The 19986-nt window shown below is 38.9% G+C and overlaps 1 protein-coding gene and 1 pseudogene across 4 annotated transcripts in view; one reads left to right on the top strand and one right to left on the bottom strand.

The window, feature by feature from the left end:
• Serac1 (serine active site containing 1) overlaps window positions 1–19986 on the top strand; it is a 62643-nt gene that overhangs the window by 23915 nt on the left and 18742 nt on the right. For all 4 annotated transcript variants that reach the window (XR_009228003.1, XM_046456617.2, XM_046456618.2 and 1 more), the window contains 2 exons: window positions 14945–15058; window positions 17170–17332. Coding sequence is in view for 3 of the 4 variants with exons in the window: in XM_046456617.2 (XP_046312573.1) it covers window positions 14945–15058; window positions 17170–17332 (277 nt within the window). In the remaining variant the exon portion in view is untranslated. The remainder of the gene's footprint in view (window positions 1–14944; window positions 15059–17169; window positions 17333–19986) is intronic.
• On the bottom strand, window positions 16122–16222 carry LOC124100965 (U6 spliceosomal RNA; annotated as a pseudogene).

Genomic DNA, 19986 nt, shown 5'->3' with positions numbered 1-19986 from the left:
TTGAACTCAGGGGCACTTGGCCACTGAGCCACATCCCCAGCCTTATTTTATTTAGAGACAGGGTCTCACTGAGTTGCTTAGCACCTCACTTTTGCTAAGGCTGGCTTTGAACTCATGATCCTTCTGCCTAAGCCTCCTGAGCTGCTGGGATAACAGGCATGCACCACCATTCCCAACTAGGACTAGATCTTTATGTTCATTTCTTAGTTTGGAACTTCTGTGGCACTGATGTAGTATAAATTCAGATTTATCATGGTCTTAGGATTGTGATTTTTTGCAGAACACATTTTCCCCACCCAAATCCCTGAGCAACAGCTGGCTTTCTTGTTGCTTTCATGGGCAGGAGGGAAGAGTTTTTCCACACCCCCTGTTGGAGAGGAGGCAGCTATTCAGGGCCTTTCTTTGTGCAGAAATCTCAAATCGAGCTCTGACAGAATGAGACCTCAGTGTGTTCAGATCCCATCTCCAGAGCCGCCCTTTCCCTTGATCACCTCCTTTGCCTTGTGTTGACTTTAGTTCTACCCCATCCTTTCTTTTTTTCTTTAGAGCTTGTCTAAAGAATGTTTAAAATAATTTTTTTATACTTTATCAAACATCCTATATGCATGTGGTGAGAGGGTCCAATAGAAGCTGAGAATGCTGTCTTGCTGGGTCCAGGAGGCTTTCTTTTCACATCTGTATCAACTCATAGCACTCATACCTTTTTTTCTTTTTTTTGTAATTTTTTTTGTAGTTGTAGATTGACAGAATGCCTTTATTTATTATTCTTATTTTTTAATGTAATGGTAAGGATCAAACCCAGTGCCTCACACACGCTGGGCAAGTGCTCTACTCCTAAGCTGCATACCTCTTGACTAGAGCATGTAGCAAGCTCCTTACCTGTCTCTTCAGTTCTTTTTCCTCCCTACAATCAAAGGGATTTTTTTTTTTTTTTTTTTTTTGAGACAGGGTCTTGCTCTGTTGCCTAGGCTGGTTTCAAACTCCTAGGCTCAAGTGATCTTCTGCCTCAGCCTCCTGAGTAACTTGAGACCACAGGTGCACTGAGATTTTAAAGAGAGATCTTTTTAAAAAACATTAGTTAAGACAGATGGTGCGGCTCAGGGATAGAGCACTTGTACAGCATGGGTCAGACCCTGGGTTTGATCTCTAGCACCAGAAAAAAATAAAACAGATTCTGTCATGCCCCCGTGTAAGTCCTCTAGTGGTTTCCCATTATGTGTTAAATTCAAGCTCTGTATGTTTTGTGCTGATGATAGTGGACCCTTGTCTGCCAGTGTGGCTGCTCCCAGGGATAGAGCTGAGATTGATAGGAGGATGCCAGGAGGCGATTACAAGACATAAAGTTGTAGCGGCAAGGATGTGAAGACCCAAGGAGAGTCTGACACAGGGAGGAGAACAGAGCTTCGCTGAAGGTCAGTCAGGTCAGAGCTCTCACAGTACTTCCAGGGGCACCCAACTCCCCTGGAGATGGAAAAGTCACCCTGATGCAGGTTTTCATGTTGTCCCCCTCTGCTTCTTGTGCTCCTAATGTTTCAGCTGTGGGCCATTCACTAGATCCACAACCAGCACGAAACCTCCCAGCACAATCCCACGGTCGTCTTCCTTATATGTCCAAGGAGGGTGTCTTGGATGTGGCGTCCTAAACAGCCTCCTACTTCAGGCCCATCTGAGGCTGTCGCTGAATTCCAGTCTTCTTGTACTCTCATCTCAGTATTTTTTAAATAAAATCTTACATCTCTAGGAGAAAAATAAATAGCCATCGCTATTACTCTAATAACGATGTAATCTACTCAAAGAGGCCAATTTGCTTTATCAGTAAAACAAATCATAGTATTCTATATTCTTTCAGTGGAATGACTTTATCTTTTTCTCATTTTCCCTTTTATGAAAAATTAGGGATGCATCAATATGTAGTCTAGTATACTTTGTATAATTTCCCCTTTGGGGCCAGGTCTAGAATCACTCCAGTGAATTCTAACCAGTGTTATTTTTTATGCTCAAGATGCCATTGCCTGGTCATGACAGCCCTTCCTTGGGGCTGATCTCCTTAACCTTTTAATTCCATTCATGAGGTGCCTGTGAAAGTACCTTTGTTTTCTGACAGTAAGCTGTCCCTGGCTCTCCCTCCTCCCTACCCTGTAACATGTATGGGCTACTTTTTCAAGGAGATCTGGTTCTTCTTAGTGGAAGGTAGAGTACAGAACCCATCACTAGAAGGACATCTTGCATGGTTGTACATGAGGGTAAAGCAGGTAGACTGGGGCCTCAGACAGCCAAGAAAGAGGGCAGAGCAATGATCTTTTTCTTAAAAGGCCTTAAATCCATGATGATATTTCCTCTTGAACTAGTGGTGTTTTTTTTTTTTTTGTTTGTTTGTTTTGTTTTTTATGGTGCTGGGGATTTAACCCAGGACCTTGTACATATGAGGCAAGCACTCTACCAACTGAGCCTATATCCCCCAGCCCTGAACCAGTTTTTTTTTTTTAAATAACAGTTTTATTGAGATATAATTCACATACCATAAATTACCTATTTGTTTATTTATTTGGTTCTGTGAATTGAACCCACAGGTATTTTTATTTCTTTGGTTCTGGGAATTGAACCCATTGAGCTATATCCCCAGCCCGTTTTTATTTTTATTTTGGGACAGGCTTGTGCTAGATTGCTTAGGGTTTTCTTACATTTCTGAGGTTACCTTAAATTTGCAATCCTCCTGCCTCAGCCTCCCATGTTACTGGGATTATAGGTGTACTACACCATGACCATCCATACAATCCTTTTAAAATACACAATTCATTGGATTTTACTATACTCATGGAGTTGTGCAGTCATCATAATTTAATCCAGCATGTTATAATCATCTGAGGAAGAAGACCAGTATCCATCAACATTCACTCTCCACTCCCTTCCTCCTCACTCTGTAACCACTGATCTCTTCCATCTGTGATCTGCCTATTGTATTTCATGTAATGGAATCACCTCATGTGTGACCTTTTGCCTACACACCACTCTGTTGGGTGTCCTCTAATTCAACTCAGTTTTGATACTGTCTGCCTGGAGATAGCATTAAACCCATAGGTTGAGAGCTCTGCCCTGAGACTGCCCTTACCTCAGATGCCAACCATAAGCTGCAGGTTGTTACCTGCACTTCTGATTGACTCTTTAGACATTGGGTTCCCATGAACTCTTCCTTCAGGTCTGATTAATTTGCTAGGATGGTTATAGAACACAAACACTTATACTCACCAATTTATTAGTCAGATGGAAGGGATGCCAAGGGCACGGGGTGGGAAGGAGCACAGAGTATCCATGCCTTCTGCACACCCCTCAGGAAGCACCACATGTTCTGAACCCTGTCCTTTTGGGGTTTTATGGAGGCTCATTATATTGGCACAATTGACAACATGATTGGCTGCAGGTGATGGGCCCAATCTTTAAGCCCCTCTCTCTCCCAAAGGTTTGGGTTTGGCTGCTGAAACTCCCAACCCTCTAATGCTACCTTGGTCTTTTTGGTTACTAGCCCCTTCCTGAAACTATATGGGGACCCTAGCCACCAGTCATCTCATTAGCATACAAAGGTACTCTTCTCACTCTGGAGATTCCAAGAGTTTTAGGAGCTGTCTCTCAGGAACCAGGGCAGAGACCAAATGCGTATTTTTTATTATTTCCCAATATCAACATTCTCGTACAAGTTGTTTGTTTGTTTTTGTTTTTTTAAGTCAGGGTCTCACTAAGTTGCCCAGTCTGGCCTTGAACTTGCAATTCTCCTGTCTCATTCTCCTGAGTAGCTGGAACTATAGGCAGGTGCCACCATAACCAGCTCAACATTTTAAATTTTGAAGAAGTTAGATTTATACATTTTTTTCTTTTGTTATTTGTGCTCAAGAATGGGCCTGTTATTCTCAGTAGTTTCTTACCTAAATCTATGTTTCCCTTTTTATTCTCAGGCTCTCCTTTTCATCTGGAAGCCAGGGAAAATTTTGGCAGGCCCTGTTTAACACTTGATAGTTTGGGCATGGCCATGTCCAGGCTATTTATAGACAGGGTCATGATGGGGACTTGGGTGCTCTGCTGTGCTCTGCTGCAGCCCCTCTGCTACATTCCCATGCCATTCCCTGATTCCTCACCTGGTTACTGGGTGGTTAGTATTCCTCTACCTTTTATAAGGTTCTGTTTTTACATTTCCTAACATTTTCCAAGTGAAAAGAGAGAAAGTGCTTTAATGCCACTGTGCCACTTTACCCAAAAGTCATAGCTTCAGCCCCTTTTCTAACCCCTTCCCCTACCCATCTCATTTGGCTCATTTTAAAGATTTTTCACTAGCAGACTGATGTCTGAAAAAGTAATTCATGACTTTTTTTTAAATTATTTTTTTAGTTGTAGGTGACACAATACTTTTATTCATGTGGTACTGAGGATCGAACCCTGGACCTTACACATGAGAGACGAGCGCTCTGTCACTGAGCCACAGCCCCAGCCCTCATATGACCATTTTTTTTAATTGATTTTATTATTTTTTAAAAATACATGACAACAGTGGAATGCGTTACAATCCTTATTACATATATAGAGCACAATTTTTCGTATCTCTGTATATAAAGTATGTTCATGTCAATTTATGCCATTATACATGTACTTTTTTTTTTGCATTACAATTCTCAATACACATATATACTACAATTTTTCTTATCTCTGTTTGTATATAAGGTATGTTGACACCCAATTCAAGTCTTCATGCATGTACTTTGTATAATGATGACCATCACATTCCACCATCCTTGCTAATCCCCTTCCCCCTTCCTTTCCCTCCCATGCCTCTTCCGATCTAGAATTAATCTAATCCTCCCATACTCTCTCTCCCTACCTCACTGTGAGTCACCCCCCTTATATCAGGGAAAACATTCGGCATTTGTTTTTTGGGGATTGGCTGACTTCTCCAATGCCATCCATTTACCTGCAAATGCCATTATTTTGTTCTTTTTTAATGTTGAGTAATATTCCATTGTGTATAAATGCCACAATTTTTTTATGCATTCATCCACTGAAGGCCATCTAGATTGACCCCACAGTTCAGCTATTGTGAATTGTGGTGCTGTAAACATTGATGTGGCTGTGTCCCTGTAGTATTCTTTTTTAAGTCCTTTGGGTATAGTCTGAGAAGAGGAATAGCTGGGTCAAATGGTGGTTCCATTCCCAGATTTCCAAGGAATCTCCATACTGCTTTCCAAATTGGCTGCACCAAATTTGCAATCCCACCAGCAATGTATGAGTGTACCTTTTTCCCTACATCCTCACCATCAGTTGTTGTTGTTTGTCTTCATAATAGCTGCTATTCTGACTGGAGTGAGATGATATCTTAGAGTAGTTTTGATTTGCATTTCTCTGATTGCTAGAGGTGAGCATTTTTTCATATATTTGTTGGTTGATTTTATATCCTCTTCTGAGAAGTGTCTGTTCTGGTCCTTGGCCCATTTATTGATTGGGTTATTTGTTTTTTTTGGTGCTTAGCTTCTTGAGTTCTTTATATACCCTAGAGATTAGTGCTCTATCTGATGTGTGAGGGGTAAAAATTTGCTCCCAGGATGTAGACTCTCTGTTTATCTCACAGATTGTTTCTTTTGCTGAGAAAAAACTTTTTAGTTTGAATCCATCCCATTTATTGATTCTTATTTTTAATTCTTGTGCAATAGGAGTCTTATTAAGGAAGTTGGGCTTAATTCCACATGATGAAGATTAGGGCCTACTTTTTCTTCTATTAGATGCAGAGTCTCTGGTTTAATTCCTAGGTCCTTGATCCATTTTCAGTTAAGTTTTGTGCATGGTGAGAGATAGGGGTTCAATTTCATTTTGTTGCATATGGATTTCCAGTTTTCCCAGCACCATTTGTTGAAGGTGCTATCTTTTCTCCAGTGCATGTTTTGGGCACCTTTGTTTAATATAAGATAATTGTAATTTTGTGGGTTAGTCTCTGAGTCCTCTAATCTGTACCATTGGTTTACTGGCCTGTTTTGGTGCCAGTACTATGCAGTGGTAGCACACTTGCCTAGCACACATGAGGCACTGGGTTCAATCCTAAGCACCACATAAAAATGAAATAAAGATACTGTGTGTCTACCTACAACTAAAAATTAAATATTAAAAAAAAAAGAATATGATCCAGGGCTGGGGTTATGGCTCAGTGATAGAATGTTTGCTTAGCATGCATGAGGCACTGGGTTTGACCCCCAGCACCACATTAATAAAAATAAATAAATAAATAAATAAACAAAATAAAGGTATTAAAAAAATAACAATATGATCCAAGAGCTAGACTAGGATTAAGCATCGCATGTTTTGATCTTGTCTCTTTAGTCGCGTATCTGGGAAATTTCTTCAGCATTAATTTCCATCTCATCCCTGTCTTTGAGGAGTGGTTTATAGAACGCCCTTCAGTCTAGTGTCTTACACTTCTCTATGATTAGGTTCAGATGTGCATTTATTACAGGGATATGACCCTGGTGGTTTTGTATCCTCCTCAGTGCATCACATTCAGAAGCCCATGATGCCAGTTCCTCCCCCTGTTGCAGATGTTAACTTTGTCCAGTTGGTTAAAGTGACATCTGCCAGGTTTCTCTGCTTTAATGTTAATGTTTTTATATTTGTAATGAATATGAGATCTGTAGAGAAAGGAGATACTTTGAGACTATGAGATTTTTCTGTGCTTCAAACTTCCAGCCCGTGGTCTTAGTATCACCCTTGTATGGGGAAAAAAAATAGTGCTTTTTCTCCATTTGGATTATTTCTTATTCACAAGTTAGTATTCTACTGTAAGGAAAAGCTTTCCCTCCTTATTCATCCCTCCATTTTTCTTGCATTCTTACTTTCTTATCCTTATAGGCTCATACATTATTATATTGATTTGCTAGAGATGATGATATTTAGAATATCCCATATTTGGCTGTGGGAGGAGCCCTTTCAGGTTGGCTCCATGTCTTTTGGAATATCTGTGTTATTTTTGGAGTACTCCTTATTTTTTGGATCATTTTAAACATTTCTTGCTGTGGTACTGGGATCAGTTTATTCTTAAAGAAATTCTAGTTCATTTTAGGTCTGGTTGAATTTAGAAGCCAAGCTCTGGGGTAGGTAAGCTCATTGCTAATAATGTTGCTTTTAGACCCTTTCAGTGGAAGGAGCTGGGGAAAGTGGAAGCTTTATATGTCTCAATTTAATATGTAAATTTTACGTTTTAATTGTATATCAGTGTGAATGCTTTTATGCTTAGCTGAATAAGATCATGAAAATATAGACTAATAGTTATTACTAGGGAATTCTGAAAAGCAGTGTAGATTCTGGATCATCAGTATGAGAAAATGCAACTTCTCTGTCTGATAATTGACATTCAAAGGAATAATAAGTTATAATGACCTTATCAGATGGCTGTGACAAATGTGATGTGATATGAAAATATCTGTGCTTTCTACTGCTGACAGAGTCACACCTGTGGTTTATTGAAGTCAGAGTCCAGGTTGCCATCTGGATGCTTGGAGTCAGTCACCTTGTCCCCGTGTACAGTCTCCCTAAGAGGACCTTACCTGCCTGAAGGAACAACTGGGGACCAGAAGCATAACCATTATGAATGGAGATTTATTTATTTATTTTTAGTTGTGGATGGACACAATACCTTTGTTTTATTTGTTTATTTTTATGTGGTGCTGAGGATCAAACCCAGCACCTGGCACATGCTAGCTAGTGCTCCACCACTGAGCCACAACCCCAGCCCCAGAGATTTATTTTTGATGTTATTGTCAATCTGTCTGGAGTCTGGAGAACAGTGGATAGGGTGCATCAAGAGGGTTTCCCATCACAAGGCTTTTAGGGGCTTGGTATAAGAATGGTCCAGCTAAAATCTTGTGGTCCAGAATTATCAGGTGTCCCTTACTGTACACACAGAACAGATGTCGGGATTTTTAGCCCTCTGTTTCCTCCTGACCTGCGGGAGAGATGGGGAAAGCACGCCCGAGACCAGGACTAGCCAAGAAAGGCAAAGGTCGACTGGCCTCCAGCACCCAGCCCTCCCTCACCGGAGGACTATCAGAAGGGCCAGGGAGATCAGTCAAAGCAGGATCTCCCTTATTGAGAAAACCCACACAACTAATATAATGTACAGGATCCAATCAGGATAAAGGTCAGCAGGGTGGGGAGAGTTCATTTACATCCATCCTACAGGCCGTAATGGGGGGGGCTCCCCCCGCCCAAGGGTTCTGAGCCTATCCTAAATGTCATCTGATTTTTCGTCACCACCCACAGCACCGCCTCCTGGCTGATTGCCAGGCGCCATCTTAGCCACACGTGGCCCCAGGACCAGGAAGCGGGTAGCAAGTTAGCAAGTTAGGTTTCCTCTTTTCTGATGCAACATGCCCCACATGTTACATCATGCCCTACAAACAGGTATGCTTCATATATATAGATATATATGAAGCATATATATAGATATATATGAAGCATACCTGTTCTGTGTGTACAGTAAGGGACACCTGACTGTTTGACCCCTCCCTGCACCATACAGAGCCCTCCATGAACTCAGGGTCTGGTTTCTAGAGTCCTCTACAGAGGAGGAAGGAGCCAGGACAGAGGGAGGGAAAGTAGGTGGAGGGGAGGGGACGTGGAACTGGAAGAGGACCTGTGGCCTGGGGTAGGTGTAAGTGGCTTCACAGGAAGTTAACCCCTGTAACTTCCTAGAATCTCTATGAAATTAGCTTAGTCTTTAGGGTCTGAAGTCCTTTTATGAAGATTTGCTTCTGATGTGGATCTCCGTAAACATAGCGTGTATGATGGTAGAGTTAAGACCCAGCAGACAATTTAAGGATGGAGATTTCTTTCCTCCTCCTCCTCCTCTTTTTTTTTTTTTTTTAATTAGGGCTTTAAAGTTATAATAGTAGTTGGGTTTATCCTGACAAACTCATACATGCACAGAATTTGATTTCAGTTCATGATGTTCTCCCTTTTCCTTTCGTCTTCTCTCCCCTTTACCATTCTCCTTCCTCTACTCTCCTAGAGTTTTCACTGATCTATTTATTTATATTTGATTGGTTCTTTTTACTTATGCATAAAGGTGAGGTTCCCTGCAGTATATTTCTATATGCACATAACATGATTTTTTAAGCATTCATTCTGTCTTATCTTCTTTTACCCATCCCTTCACTCTGCCTTTCAATCTCCTCTTCTACATTACTGATCTTCCCTTTATCTTTTTTTTTAGAAGTTATTCTTTTTAAAAAAATAAATTTATTTATATGTGGTACTGAGGATCGAACCCAGCACCTTGCACGTGGTATGGTAGGCAAGCACTCTACCATTGAGCCATGACCCCAGCCCTCTTCCCTTTATCTTTATGATGGCCTATCTTTCCCTTCCCGTTCCTTTATTTTACTCTGGCTTCCACGTATAAGAGAAAACATTTGACCTTTGAGTTTCTGAGTTTGGCTTATTTCACTTAACATGATATTCTCCATTTCCATCTCTTTGCTGGCAAATGCCATAGTTTCATTCTTCTTTATGGTTGAGATGAACTCCATTATGTATATACATCAGAATTTTTTTTGTTGGCAATGTTTTCTTTAATTCTTTTTAGATATATATAACAGTAGAGTGTATTTTGATGTATTATATATACATGGAGTATAATTTATTCTAATTAGGATCCCATTTTTGTGATTGAGCATAATGTGGAGTTACACTGGTTGTGTATTCATATATGAACATAGGAAAGTTATGTCTGATTCATTCTACTCTTTTTCCTATTCCCAACCCCTGACCCATCCCTTCATTCCCCTTTGTCTAATCCAATGAACTTCTGTTCTCCCCCTCCCCATTATTGTGTATTAGTATCTGCATGTCAGAGAGAACATTTGGACTTTGGTTTTTTGAGATTGGCTTATTTCACTTAGCATGATATTCTCCAACTCCATCCATTTACTGGTACATGCCATAATTTCATTCTTCTTTATAGCTGAGTAATATTCCACTTGTATATATACCACATTTTCTTTATCCATTTATCTGTTGAAGGCCCTTAGGTTACTTCCATAGCTTAGCTATAGTGAATTGAATTGCTGTAAACATTGATGTGGCCAAATCATTGTAGTATGCTGACTTTAAGTCCTTTGGGCACCAATTTGCAGTCCCACCAGCAACATATGAGTGTACCTTTTCCCCACATCCTCACTGATATTTTTTATTACTTGTATTCCTTATAATTGCCATTCTGACTGGAGTGAGATGAAATCTTAGAGTAGTTTTGATTTCATTTCTCTAATTACTAGAGACGTTGAACTTTTTTTATATATTTATTGAGTGATCATATTTCATCTTTTGTGAAGTGTCTCTGTTCAGTTCCTTTGCCCATTTATTGATTGGGTTATTAATTGTTTTGGTGTTAAGTTTTTTGAATTCTTTATATCCTGGAGATTAATGCTTTATCTGAGGGGTAGGTGGCAAAGATTTTTCCCTCATTCTGTAGGCTCTCTCTTGATTGTTTCCTTTGCTGACTCCCAGTTCAATGCATTCATTCATCTATTGGTGGGCACCTGGGTTGATTCCATAATTTAGCTATTGTGAATTGTGCTCCAGAAGGTATTGAGGTGGCTGTATTGCTATGCTGACTTTAGATCTTTGGGGAAAATACCAAGAAGTGGGAAAGCTAAGTGATATGATGCTATGGATGGAGGTTTCTTGAATGCCAGAGGATGTGGAAACCTGCATAAAGACATAAATGTTTATGCAGAACGGGAGGCTGTGAGCTTGCTTTCAGATAGATGGGCAGGCTTCCTTGCTTTTCCAAGTTCCTGCATGCAACCTGTGCAGTTCAAGGAATGAACACACCACTGTCATCCTCATAACCCCCAGCCCTGACTCTGGCTATGGGCGAATCTGCTCATTTCGAAGTGCTTTTTTCCTAGGAGTGTAGACCTACCTCTCAACTGCCTTCGCCTTGGCTGGCTTGAGCTTTATGTCTTCACTGCCTTCTGACCTGTTCTTCCCACTCTCCCTTGTGCTCACTGTGTTTCTGCACCTGGCCTCCTCTCCATTCCTTGAACTTGCTGACTGTGTAGCTCCCTGTGCTCTCTCTGTCTGGAACCCCATGCCTCTGGGTACATGTCACATGCTGCCTCCCTATCAGCCTGCAGATTCAGCAAGGAAGCTCCTCCGAGACCTTCCTCGTATCTCAAATGTCCATTGCTTATAGTGCCCTTCATAGCATGTTTCCCATTCTTTATTTATATTTTCATTTGCTTGCTTATTTATTTAATTCTCTCCCAGTAGTCAGTAACCTCCCCAGTACCAAGTACAGAATTTCACACCTAATATTTCCTCATAAGTATACATCAAATAAAGAGCCATAATATTGCTAAAAGAGCTAGATCGGCCCAGATTTATATGTAGCTTAAATAAATAACAAGTGTGATATTTCCATTATTAATCAAAGTACTTTTACATGACAAACAAAAATAAAAGTAATCCTAAAGATTATGCTTAACTGGACTTAGATTATGTGGTAAGAAGACATCCATTTAATGTATTAAATCATTCTGCTGTTAAAAACTTGTTGACAAGTGAAAAATACCCCGTTAAATCAAAGTGACATTGAGACTCATTTTGAGGATCATAATTTTTAAAATTTCTACATAAAGTACTTGGACATACCCATGATTGATATATAATATAGATATAAGTGCTTTAGTACCTACTTGGTTGATGTTTTCTCTTATACTTTAGTAAGCTGTTTTTAAATTTTTATACCTTACCCTTCATTGTGAACATTCACTCTTCAGCTTTTCCTATGCATTTCTTTAATGCTTAATTCATTTTTTTTGGTTGCATCTAGAATTTGATATAGCATTTCTTAAATCTTTATGAATTTATTTACTCCTCTTATATTTTAATCCAGTGATAAAGTAGCAGTTGTATGTGTGTTTTCATGTTAGGAGTTAGAATGCAGTCCACATAGCCATCCCAGGACCGAGCACCTCTACATTCCTCCCTTTTGCCCATGCTTACTGCCACACAACCTGCCAGCTCACCAGTTTGCCAACAGCAACAGTGGAATTGGAATTGCACTGTTATTTCACGCCACAGAAATGATCAAGAAAAACTAAAATCCTGCATGTTTTTCTTTACCTTGGCTCCTTTCTTTCCTTGGGGTATTTAGTGTAGAAAGCAGTCAGGTGATTTTAGTATACAAAGTGGGGAGAAAGGTTTGGGGGAGTCAGGTTTTTTTTAAATTTTCCCTGTGTTTCTGGGAATTGAACTCAGGACCGTGGACATGCTAGGATGTGTTGATAAATCTTTAAAACATACATACTCACACACACACACACACCCTTATGGTGGCTGGAGGTATAACTCAGTGGTAGAGTACTTGCCTTGCAGGCTCTGTGGCCTGGGTTTGATCCCTAGCACCCCCCCCCCCAAAAAAATCCCATCCCCCCAAATCTTCCAATCCAATATTTATCATTATCTCTGTCAGAGAAGAGAATGACTTTCAATGAGCTAGTCTCTTCACAATTACTTAATTGAATAAGTGTGAATTTTTTTACCTGCAAGCATGTAATCTTGGAAAAAAACATATACTATATTGGAGAAGAAGGCATGAATAAAAATTATAAAGTGGCCCAAAATTCCTTTGAACATTTAGTTGGTTTGCTGAGACATGAACATTATGAACTATCTCAAAATGCAGAATTTTTTTAAAAAATTGTTTCTTTTCAGTTGTACTTGACAGTAGAATTCATTTTGATAATATACAAGCATGGAATATATCTTATTCTAATTAGGACACCATTCTGTGAGTGTACACGATGGTAGGATTCACTTAGGTGTTTTCATATCTGTACGTAGGAAAATTGTTAGATTTATTTTACTGTCTTTCCTATTCCTATCCTCCTCTCTCCACATTCCATTGTGTATATATACCACATTTTCTTTATCCATTTATCTGTTGAAGGACACCTAGGTTGGCTCCATAGCTTCGCTATTGTGAAAATACAGAATCTTAAAGATTTTTTTTTTTCTTTCTTTTTTGGTACTGGGGATTGAACTCAGGGATACTCAACCACTGAGCCACATCCCCAGCCCTATTTTGTATTTTATTTAGAGATAGGGTCTTACTGAGTAGCTCAGCACCTTGCCATTGCTGAGGCTAACTTTGAGCTCATGACCTTCCTGCCTCCCCAAGCCACTGGGATTATAGGCATGCGCCACCGCGCCCAGCCAAAGATATTATTTTCTATAGAAAACATTGGACTTTATGTATGCATTTGTTTTGAGGTGGGGGAGTGGTTTTGGGAATTGAACCTAAGGGTGCTCTACCACTGAGCCCTAGCCTAGCCTGGTTTCAGTCTTTTGTTCTTCTGAACAGGGCTTCAGGGAAAAAGCTTTGTGTCTCTCATTTTGCCCATGTGTATTTGGTCAGGATAAATGGTTAAAAGGCATGGGCACTTGTCATTTTGATGGCTGATGTCCAGTTCTCTCAAGTTATGCCATTGATATTATTAGCTGCAGGGTAATAAGGGTGCCTCCCCTTCGGAACCTTACCCATCTGGTGGATGAAAATGTTTTTCAGTGTCTTTTCAGTTGGTGTGCCTGTTGTGACCAATGTTGAACATTGTTTCATATTTTAAAGGCATTGTATTTCTTTTCCTATGAGCATTCTGTTTGATCCTTGGCCTATTTCCATGCCATGTGTTGGTCTGTTTCACACTGATTACAGGAGAGTGTTGCATATTAGGACAGTCCTTGATCTGTGGTAAGATTGGAAATTATCCTTTAATTTTTTTTCTCTATGTTTTAATATCTACTAGGAATAATGCTCAGTACTCTTCTGTTTTGTAATTATCCTAATTATTTTTCCATATGAACTTGAATTTGAACTTGGGAAGAATTAAAACATCAATGACCATTATCATCATAGTCATTATTTTTAATTTGCCTGATAATGCTTTTATTGTTTTAAAAAAATTTATTATTAGATTTTCAGTAGATTTGTTAGCATGTCCTGGACAATAACATATTCTATGAATTACTGGGTTCTGAAATAGATAACACTAGAACTTTATGATCAGTCCTGAGCCTTTCTTACTTGATAAAGAATTAGTAACACAGCCACATCAATGTTTATAGCAGATCAATTCACAATAGCTAAACTGTGGAAGCAACCTAGATGCCCTTCAATAAATGAATGGATAAAGAAACTGTGGTATATATACACAATGAAATATTACTCAGCATTAAAAGAGAATGGAATTATGGCATTTGCATGTAAATGGATGGAGTTGGAGAATATCATGTTAATCGAAGTAAGCCAATCCCCCAAAACCAAACACTGAATGTTCTCTCTTATAAGTGGATGCTGATCCATAAAGGGGGTGGGGTGGGGAGGGGGGAGCATGGGAAAAATGGAGGAACTTTGATTGAACAAAGGAGAGGAAAGGTTGGGGAGGGGCATGGGGCAGGAAAAATAATAGAATGAAATGGACATCATTACCCTAAGTACATGTATGACTGGACATATGGTGTGAGGCTGCATCTTGTACAACCAGAGAAATGAAAAGTTGTGCTACAATTGTATACAATGAATCAAAATTCATTCTGCTGCATATATACCTAATTAAAATAAATTAATTAATCTAAAAGAATTAATTGCTAATCTTCACATTTTCCTATCAAAGGACAAAGAGGAAAGAATGGGAAAGGATGCAGAAATTGTTCTCTTCTGGGATAATTCCCTGTGTTTGCTATTCTAATAAGCAACATAAGTTTATATAAAGTTTCCTTTAAGTTTCCAAAATATCTTGAGTTCTTTACATGTTAGAATTTTCTAATACTGTATATAGTTCAGAGATTTATTTTTGTTAATCAAAAATTATTGGTCACATTTTAGTAAAAATTTCAATTATCTTAATTTCAGGGTGGTTTATGGTGTTTTGGAGGAAATGGACTTCCTTATGCTGAAAGTTTTGGAGAAGTTCCTTCAGCTACAGTGGAAACGTTCTGTTTAGAAGCTATAGTAAAACATTCAGAGGTAACTTGCATTTTCAAAATGTGGTTTACCTTTTATGGTTACATTGAAAAAAATTTGTAGATTAGTTCATAGAAGGGAAATAATCTTCCTTTATTCTAAAAGGTTAAAATTTTTTTCATTTGTTTTATACTTCTTATTTTCCTATTCTAATTTAGAATTAATAACCATAATTTAATACCAGTGCATGAATGTAATTTTTTGCTAGATATTTCTAAAGATTTTTAATTGTGTATAAAGCAAGCAACCCATTGTCTAAATGTGGCATTTGCCTTTGATTATGCTGTCTTCTATTGCCATTCTCTGATTTTTCACACATATCACCATATAATTTCCATTAGAATATCTGTCAGAGACTTGGAATATGGGGGCGGGAAGGAACTCTTAGATGATCATACATGTGAATTATAACTGTAGCATATAGCAATGATTTTTTAAAGTTTTTAATTTGTTTTGGTTGCAGATGGACACAATACCTTTATTTTATTTATTTATTTTTATGTGGTGCTGAGGATCGAACCCAGTGCCCCACAGGTGCTGGCAAGTGTTCCACCACTGAGCCACAACCCCAGCCCATATATCAATGATTTAAAAACTTTTTGGCATTATGGAACCTTTCTGTCATGATCACAGTTTTTGTTATTTTGTTTTCTGTTTTTGATAAGGAATATTTTTATGTTCCCAGGCTGGTCTTCAACTTGTAAGCTCAAACAATCCTCCTGCCTCAGCCTCCCAAATAGTGGGGCCTACAGGCATGATTATGGTTAAATTTAATTTAATTTTTAAAGAAGCTTTTTTTTATTATTAGAGCTTTATGGTTATACATAATCGTTGGGTTCCTAAAAATATGAAATGAGCTGGATGCGGTGGCACATGCTTGTAATCCCAGTGTCTTAGGAGGCTGAGGCAGGAGGATCATAAGTTCAAAGCCAGCCTCAGCAATGGCGAGGTACTAAGCAACTCCGGGAAACTCTGTCTCTAAATAAAATACAAAATGGGGCTGGGGATGTGGCTCAGTGGTCGAGTGCCCCCGAGTTCAATCCCTGATACTGATACCAGAAAAAAAAAAAAAAAGGAATGCTTCATGAATTTGCATGTCTTTCTTGCTCAGGGGCCATGCCAATCTTCTCTGTATGGTTCCAATTTCAGTGTTTATTTTCCCAAAGTGAGCACTGGTGGTTTAATTTTTAAAAGAATAAAGCAACAAACCTGTAATGTTCTTGTTGACTATAATGATGTGGTCAGGTCTGTTACTTTACCTATATATACACATTTCCTTTGGTTTTCTTTCTCTTTTATCTCTTTTATCCATTAAAGTTTCAAGTCCCTTTATTTTTACATGACTCCTCCCCCTCCTCTGTTTTGATACTAGACACTGATCCAGGGGTGCTTCACCACTAGGCTAAATTGCCAGTCTTTATTTATTCATTTATTTTATTTTGAGTCAGGATCTTGCTAAGTTGCTGAGGGTCTCTTTTAAGTTGCTGAGGCTGAACTCCAGCTTGTGATCCTTCTACCTCAGCTTCCCAAATTGCTGGGATTATAGGCACATTCCACACGTCAGGCTACTTGATCTTTCTCTGTAAACATGTTTTCAACTCCTGAGTTTTGGGATAGCTCCATTGCTGTGGGCATTTTGGAGAGTAGTGTATAGGTGTGCACATCTGTATGATTTGTGTTAATCGTATTTGCAAAAGCAAAATCTGTCTGCTTGCACAGAGGACTATTTCCTGTTATCAGGTGGCAGATTTCTCAAAATTAGTGAATCATTTTAAGATAGTTTCAAGCCAGAGCATCAAAATAAATTGAAACAATTTTGTATAATGACATCGTCATAGGGTTACAAACAAGAGCTAAGCATAATAACTGTAAGAATATTAGATTTTTAAATTTTTTTTTAATTTAAAAAAATGAGAATTTTAGATGCCCTAGTGAGATGTGCCTTGTTGGGAGTGTTTCAGTGATTTTGAGGTAGTAAGCAGATCAGAAGTTTGAGTAGTCTTTCTGTCACTTTGTCCTGGAGTAGGAGCCACCTGGCTCTGTCATTTTGCTGTGTCATCTTGTATAATGAATTGTGCAACATAGAGTAACCTTTCATTAATTTCCTATGCTAGATACCCACACATTGTGATAAAATCGAAGCCAGTGGAGGCTTGCAGCTGCTTCAGAGGCTGTACCAACTTCACAGGGACTGCCCGAAAGTGCAGAGAAATATAATGCGGATCATTGGAAACATGGCTTTGAATGAGCATCTTTTTTCTACTATTGTCCACTCAGGTAATGTCAGTATTATATGCTGAGTATTTTTTTTTTTTTTTTTGAGAGAGAGAGAGAGAGAGAGAGAATATGAATTTTTTAATATTTATTTTTTAGTTTTCGGCGGATACAACATCTTTGTTTGTATGTGGTGCTGAGGATCGAACCCGGGCCGCACGCATGCCAGGCGAGCGCGCTACCGCTTGAGCCACATCCCCAGCCCCTGAGTATTTTTTTGTCCAGTCCTTGGTGCTCCCATTACTTCCTCTTGTGGTACATTACTTTTTCAAGAGACTTTATGAGTCCTTAGAACATGTTATTTTGGTAAGGACAAGGAATTTCTTGAGATTACAGATAATCCACATCTAAGGTAATCAATGTACACAGTCACAGGAGAGCAGGTTTGCTATGGTGACTGTTTAATTGTTTATATAATTTTTAATGTGACTTGGTTAACCAAGAGGAATAATCAAACCAAAAGGAGGTCACTGTAGGGTAGAAAATTAGTGTATTTTCCCCCTGGCAACTAATAACCCATCCACGGGGAGCTAACTTAAGACCAGGAAAATATACTGCTCTTCGTAATTTCTGCCTGAGTCAGCCTTCACCTTGACTAGAAGATGATGATTTTCCAGGTCTAGCTGTCCTCTCCGTGTGCTTTTCAGCATTTGGCATTCTACAGGAGGGAGAGCCCTTCTTTCCCTCTCCTTCCTCCCTCCCTCCCCATCAGTTGGGCACAGGAATTCCTTTTTTTATGTTGGGGTTTGAACCAAGGAATGCTTTACCACTGAGCTATACCCCAGCATTTTTTTTTTTTAAATTTTGAACTAAGGTTTTGCTAAATTTCTAAGGCTGGTTTCAAATTTGTAGTCCTCTCCCTCAGCCTCCCTAGTATTTGGAACGACAGGTGTGCACCACTGCCTCTGGCTATTGTGAGATTTTTTTTTTTTTTTGTGGTGCTAAGGATTGAACCAGAGCCTTGTGCATGCGAGGCAAGCACTCTACCAACTAAGCTACATCCTCAGCCCTATTGTGAGATTCTTGACACTGTAATTTACATTTTCTGCTAAAGTATGTTATAGACTTTGTGATAATTGTTATTATTTGTAATAGTTGTCTTAGTTCATTTTCTGCTACTATGATAGAATACCTGAGGCTGGGTAATTTATAAAGAACAGAAATTTATTTCTCACGGTTCTGGAGACTAGAAAGTCGAAGATCAAGGTGCTGGCATTTGGTGTCTGGTGAGGGCCTTCTTGCTGCATCCTTACACAATAGAAGGTGAAAAGGGAAGGCTGCAAGGCAGTCTAACATGGCACAAAGCCCTTTTTTTAAAGGCCTTAATCCCATTTGTGAGTTTATTTGAAGGATGCTTATACCATTTGGCCTAATAATAATAATAATGCTTCTTGGACCCACTCCTGTCTAAAAACCCATGGATGTTCTTAAACATTTTGTATAAGAATATTTATTGGAGTTTTTTGTATGGGTGTGGAAAAACTGAAAATAACCTGAATGTCTGCCACTGGGAACAATGGTTACATAATCAACAGTACTCACACTGAATGCTGCATTTACAAAGAATAAAGTTTATGTATGTGCAGAGCATGCCAGGACATTGCTGAAGTACCAATACAGCCACAGAACAGGAGGGATAGTATGATTTCATGTAGGTAAAATAATGCATCAAAAGAGAGTGACATTGGTGAATGAGATGGACATCATTACTCCAGGTACATGTCCAATTGCATGAATGGTGTGACCCTACTCTGGGTACAACCAGAGAAGTAAAAAATTGTGCCCCATTTGTGTATAATGAATCAAAGCATTCTGCTGTCATGTATAACTGATTAGAACAAATAAATACATTTTTAAAAACTCAAAAAAATTTTAATACATTTTCCAGAATAAAATCATACAACTTTTATATCTTTCATTACAAACAAAGGATGACATTGTATGTGTATAAGTTACAGGCATATGATTGCTTTTTTGGGGGCGGTACTGGGAATTGAACCCAGGGGCATTTAATCACTGAGCCACATTCCCAGACTTTTTTATTTTTTATTTTTGAGACAGGACCTTGGTAAATTGTTGAGGCTGGCTTTGAATTTGCAATTGTCCTGCTTTAGCCTCCCAAGCTTCTGGGATTACAGGCGTGTGCCACTGTGCCTGGCATATGATTGAAATTTTTAAAAGTTTAGAAGGGTGTCCACCAAAGTCTTAACCTTGGTTACTTTGAGGATATAAATGGAATTGGGAAGTAATGAGAGTTACTTAATAACTGCATTAAAGCAGGACTTTCATCATTGAATACTCCTTTTAATTCTTTCTTTTTTTTTGAGGGGTGGTGGTGCTGGGGATTGAACCTAGGGCCTTGCATATGCTAGGCAAATACTCTACCACTGAGCCACATCCCCTATTTATTTACTTATTTATTTTTACATTTAATGTATTCAGTGTTATGTAGTTTAAAAACTAAATTTTCAAGAAAAAATTTCTACTCTATAGGAAAGGTAGCAGAACATGACAGTCACTAGTATGGCAATATGTAAATCAATGGATGTGTAATTGATGTGATTCTGCAAGCTGTATATGGGCTAAAAATGGGAGTTCATAACCCACTTGAAGCAAAGTGTGAAAGATGATATATCAAGAACTATGTAATGTTTTGA

The sequence above is a fragment of the Marmota monax genome, unplaced genomic scaffold (genome assembly GCF_021218885.2).
Source record: "Marmota monax isolate L192 unplaced genomic scaffold, Marmota_monax_Labrador192_F-V1.1 WCK01_AAM20220418_F8-fsc00164, whole genome shotgun sequence".
In the NCBI taxonomy this organism is placed as follows: Eukaryota; Metazoa; Chordata; class Mammalia; order Rodentia; family Sciuridae; genus Marmota; species Marmota monax.
Note: the sequence above shows the minus strand (reverse complement) of the source record. Positions and strands in the feature narration are given on the sequence as shown.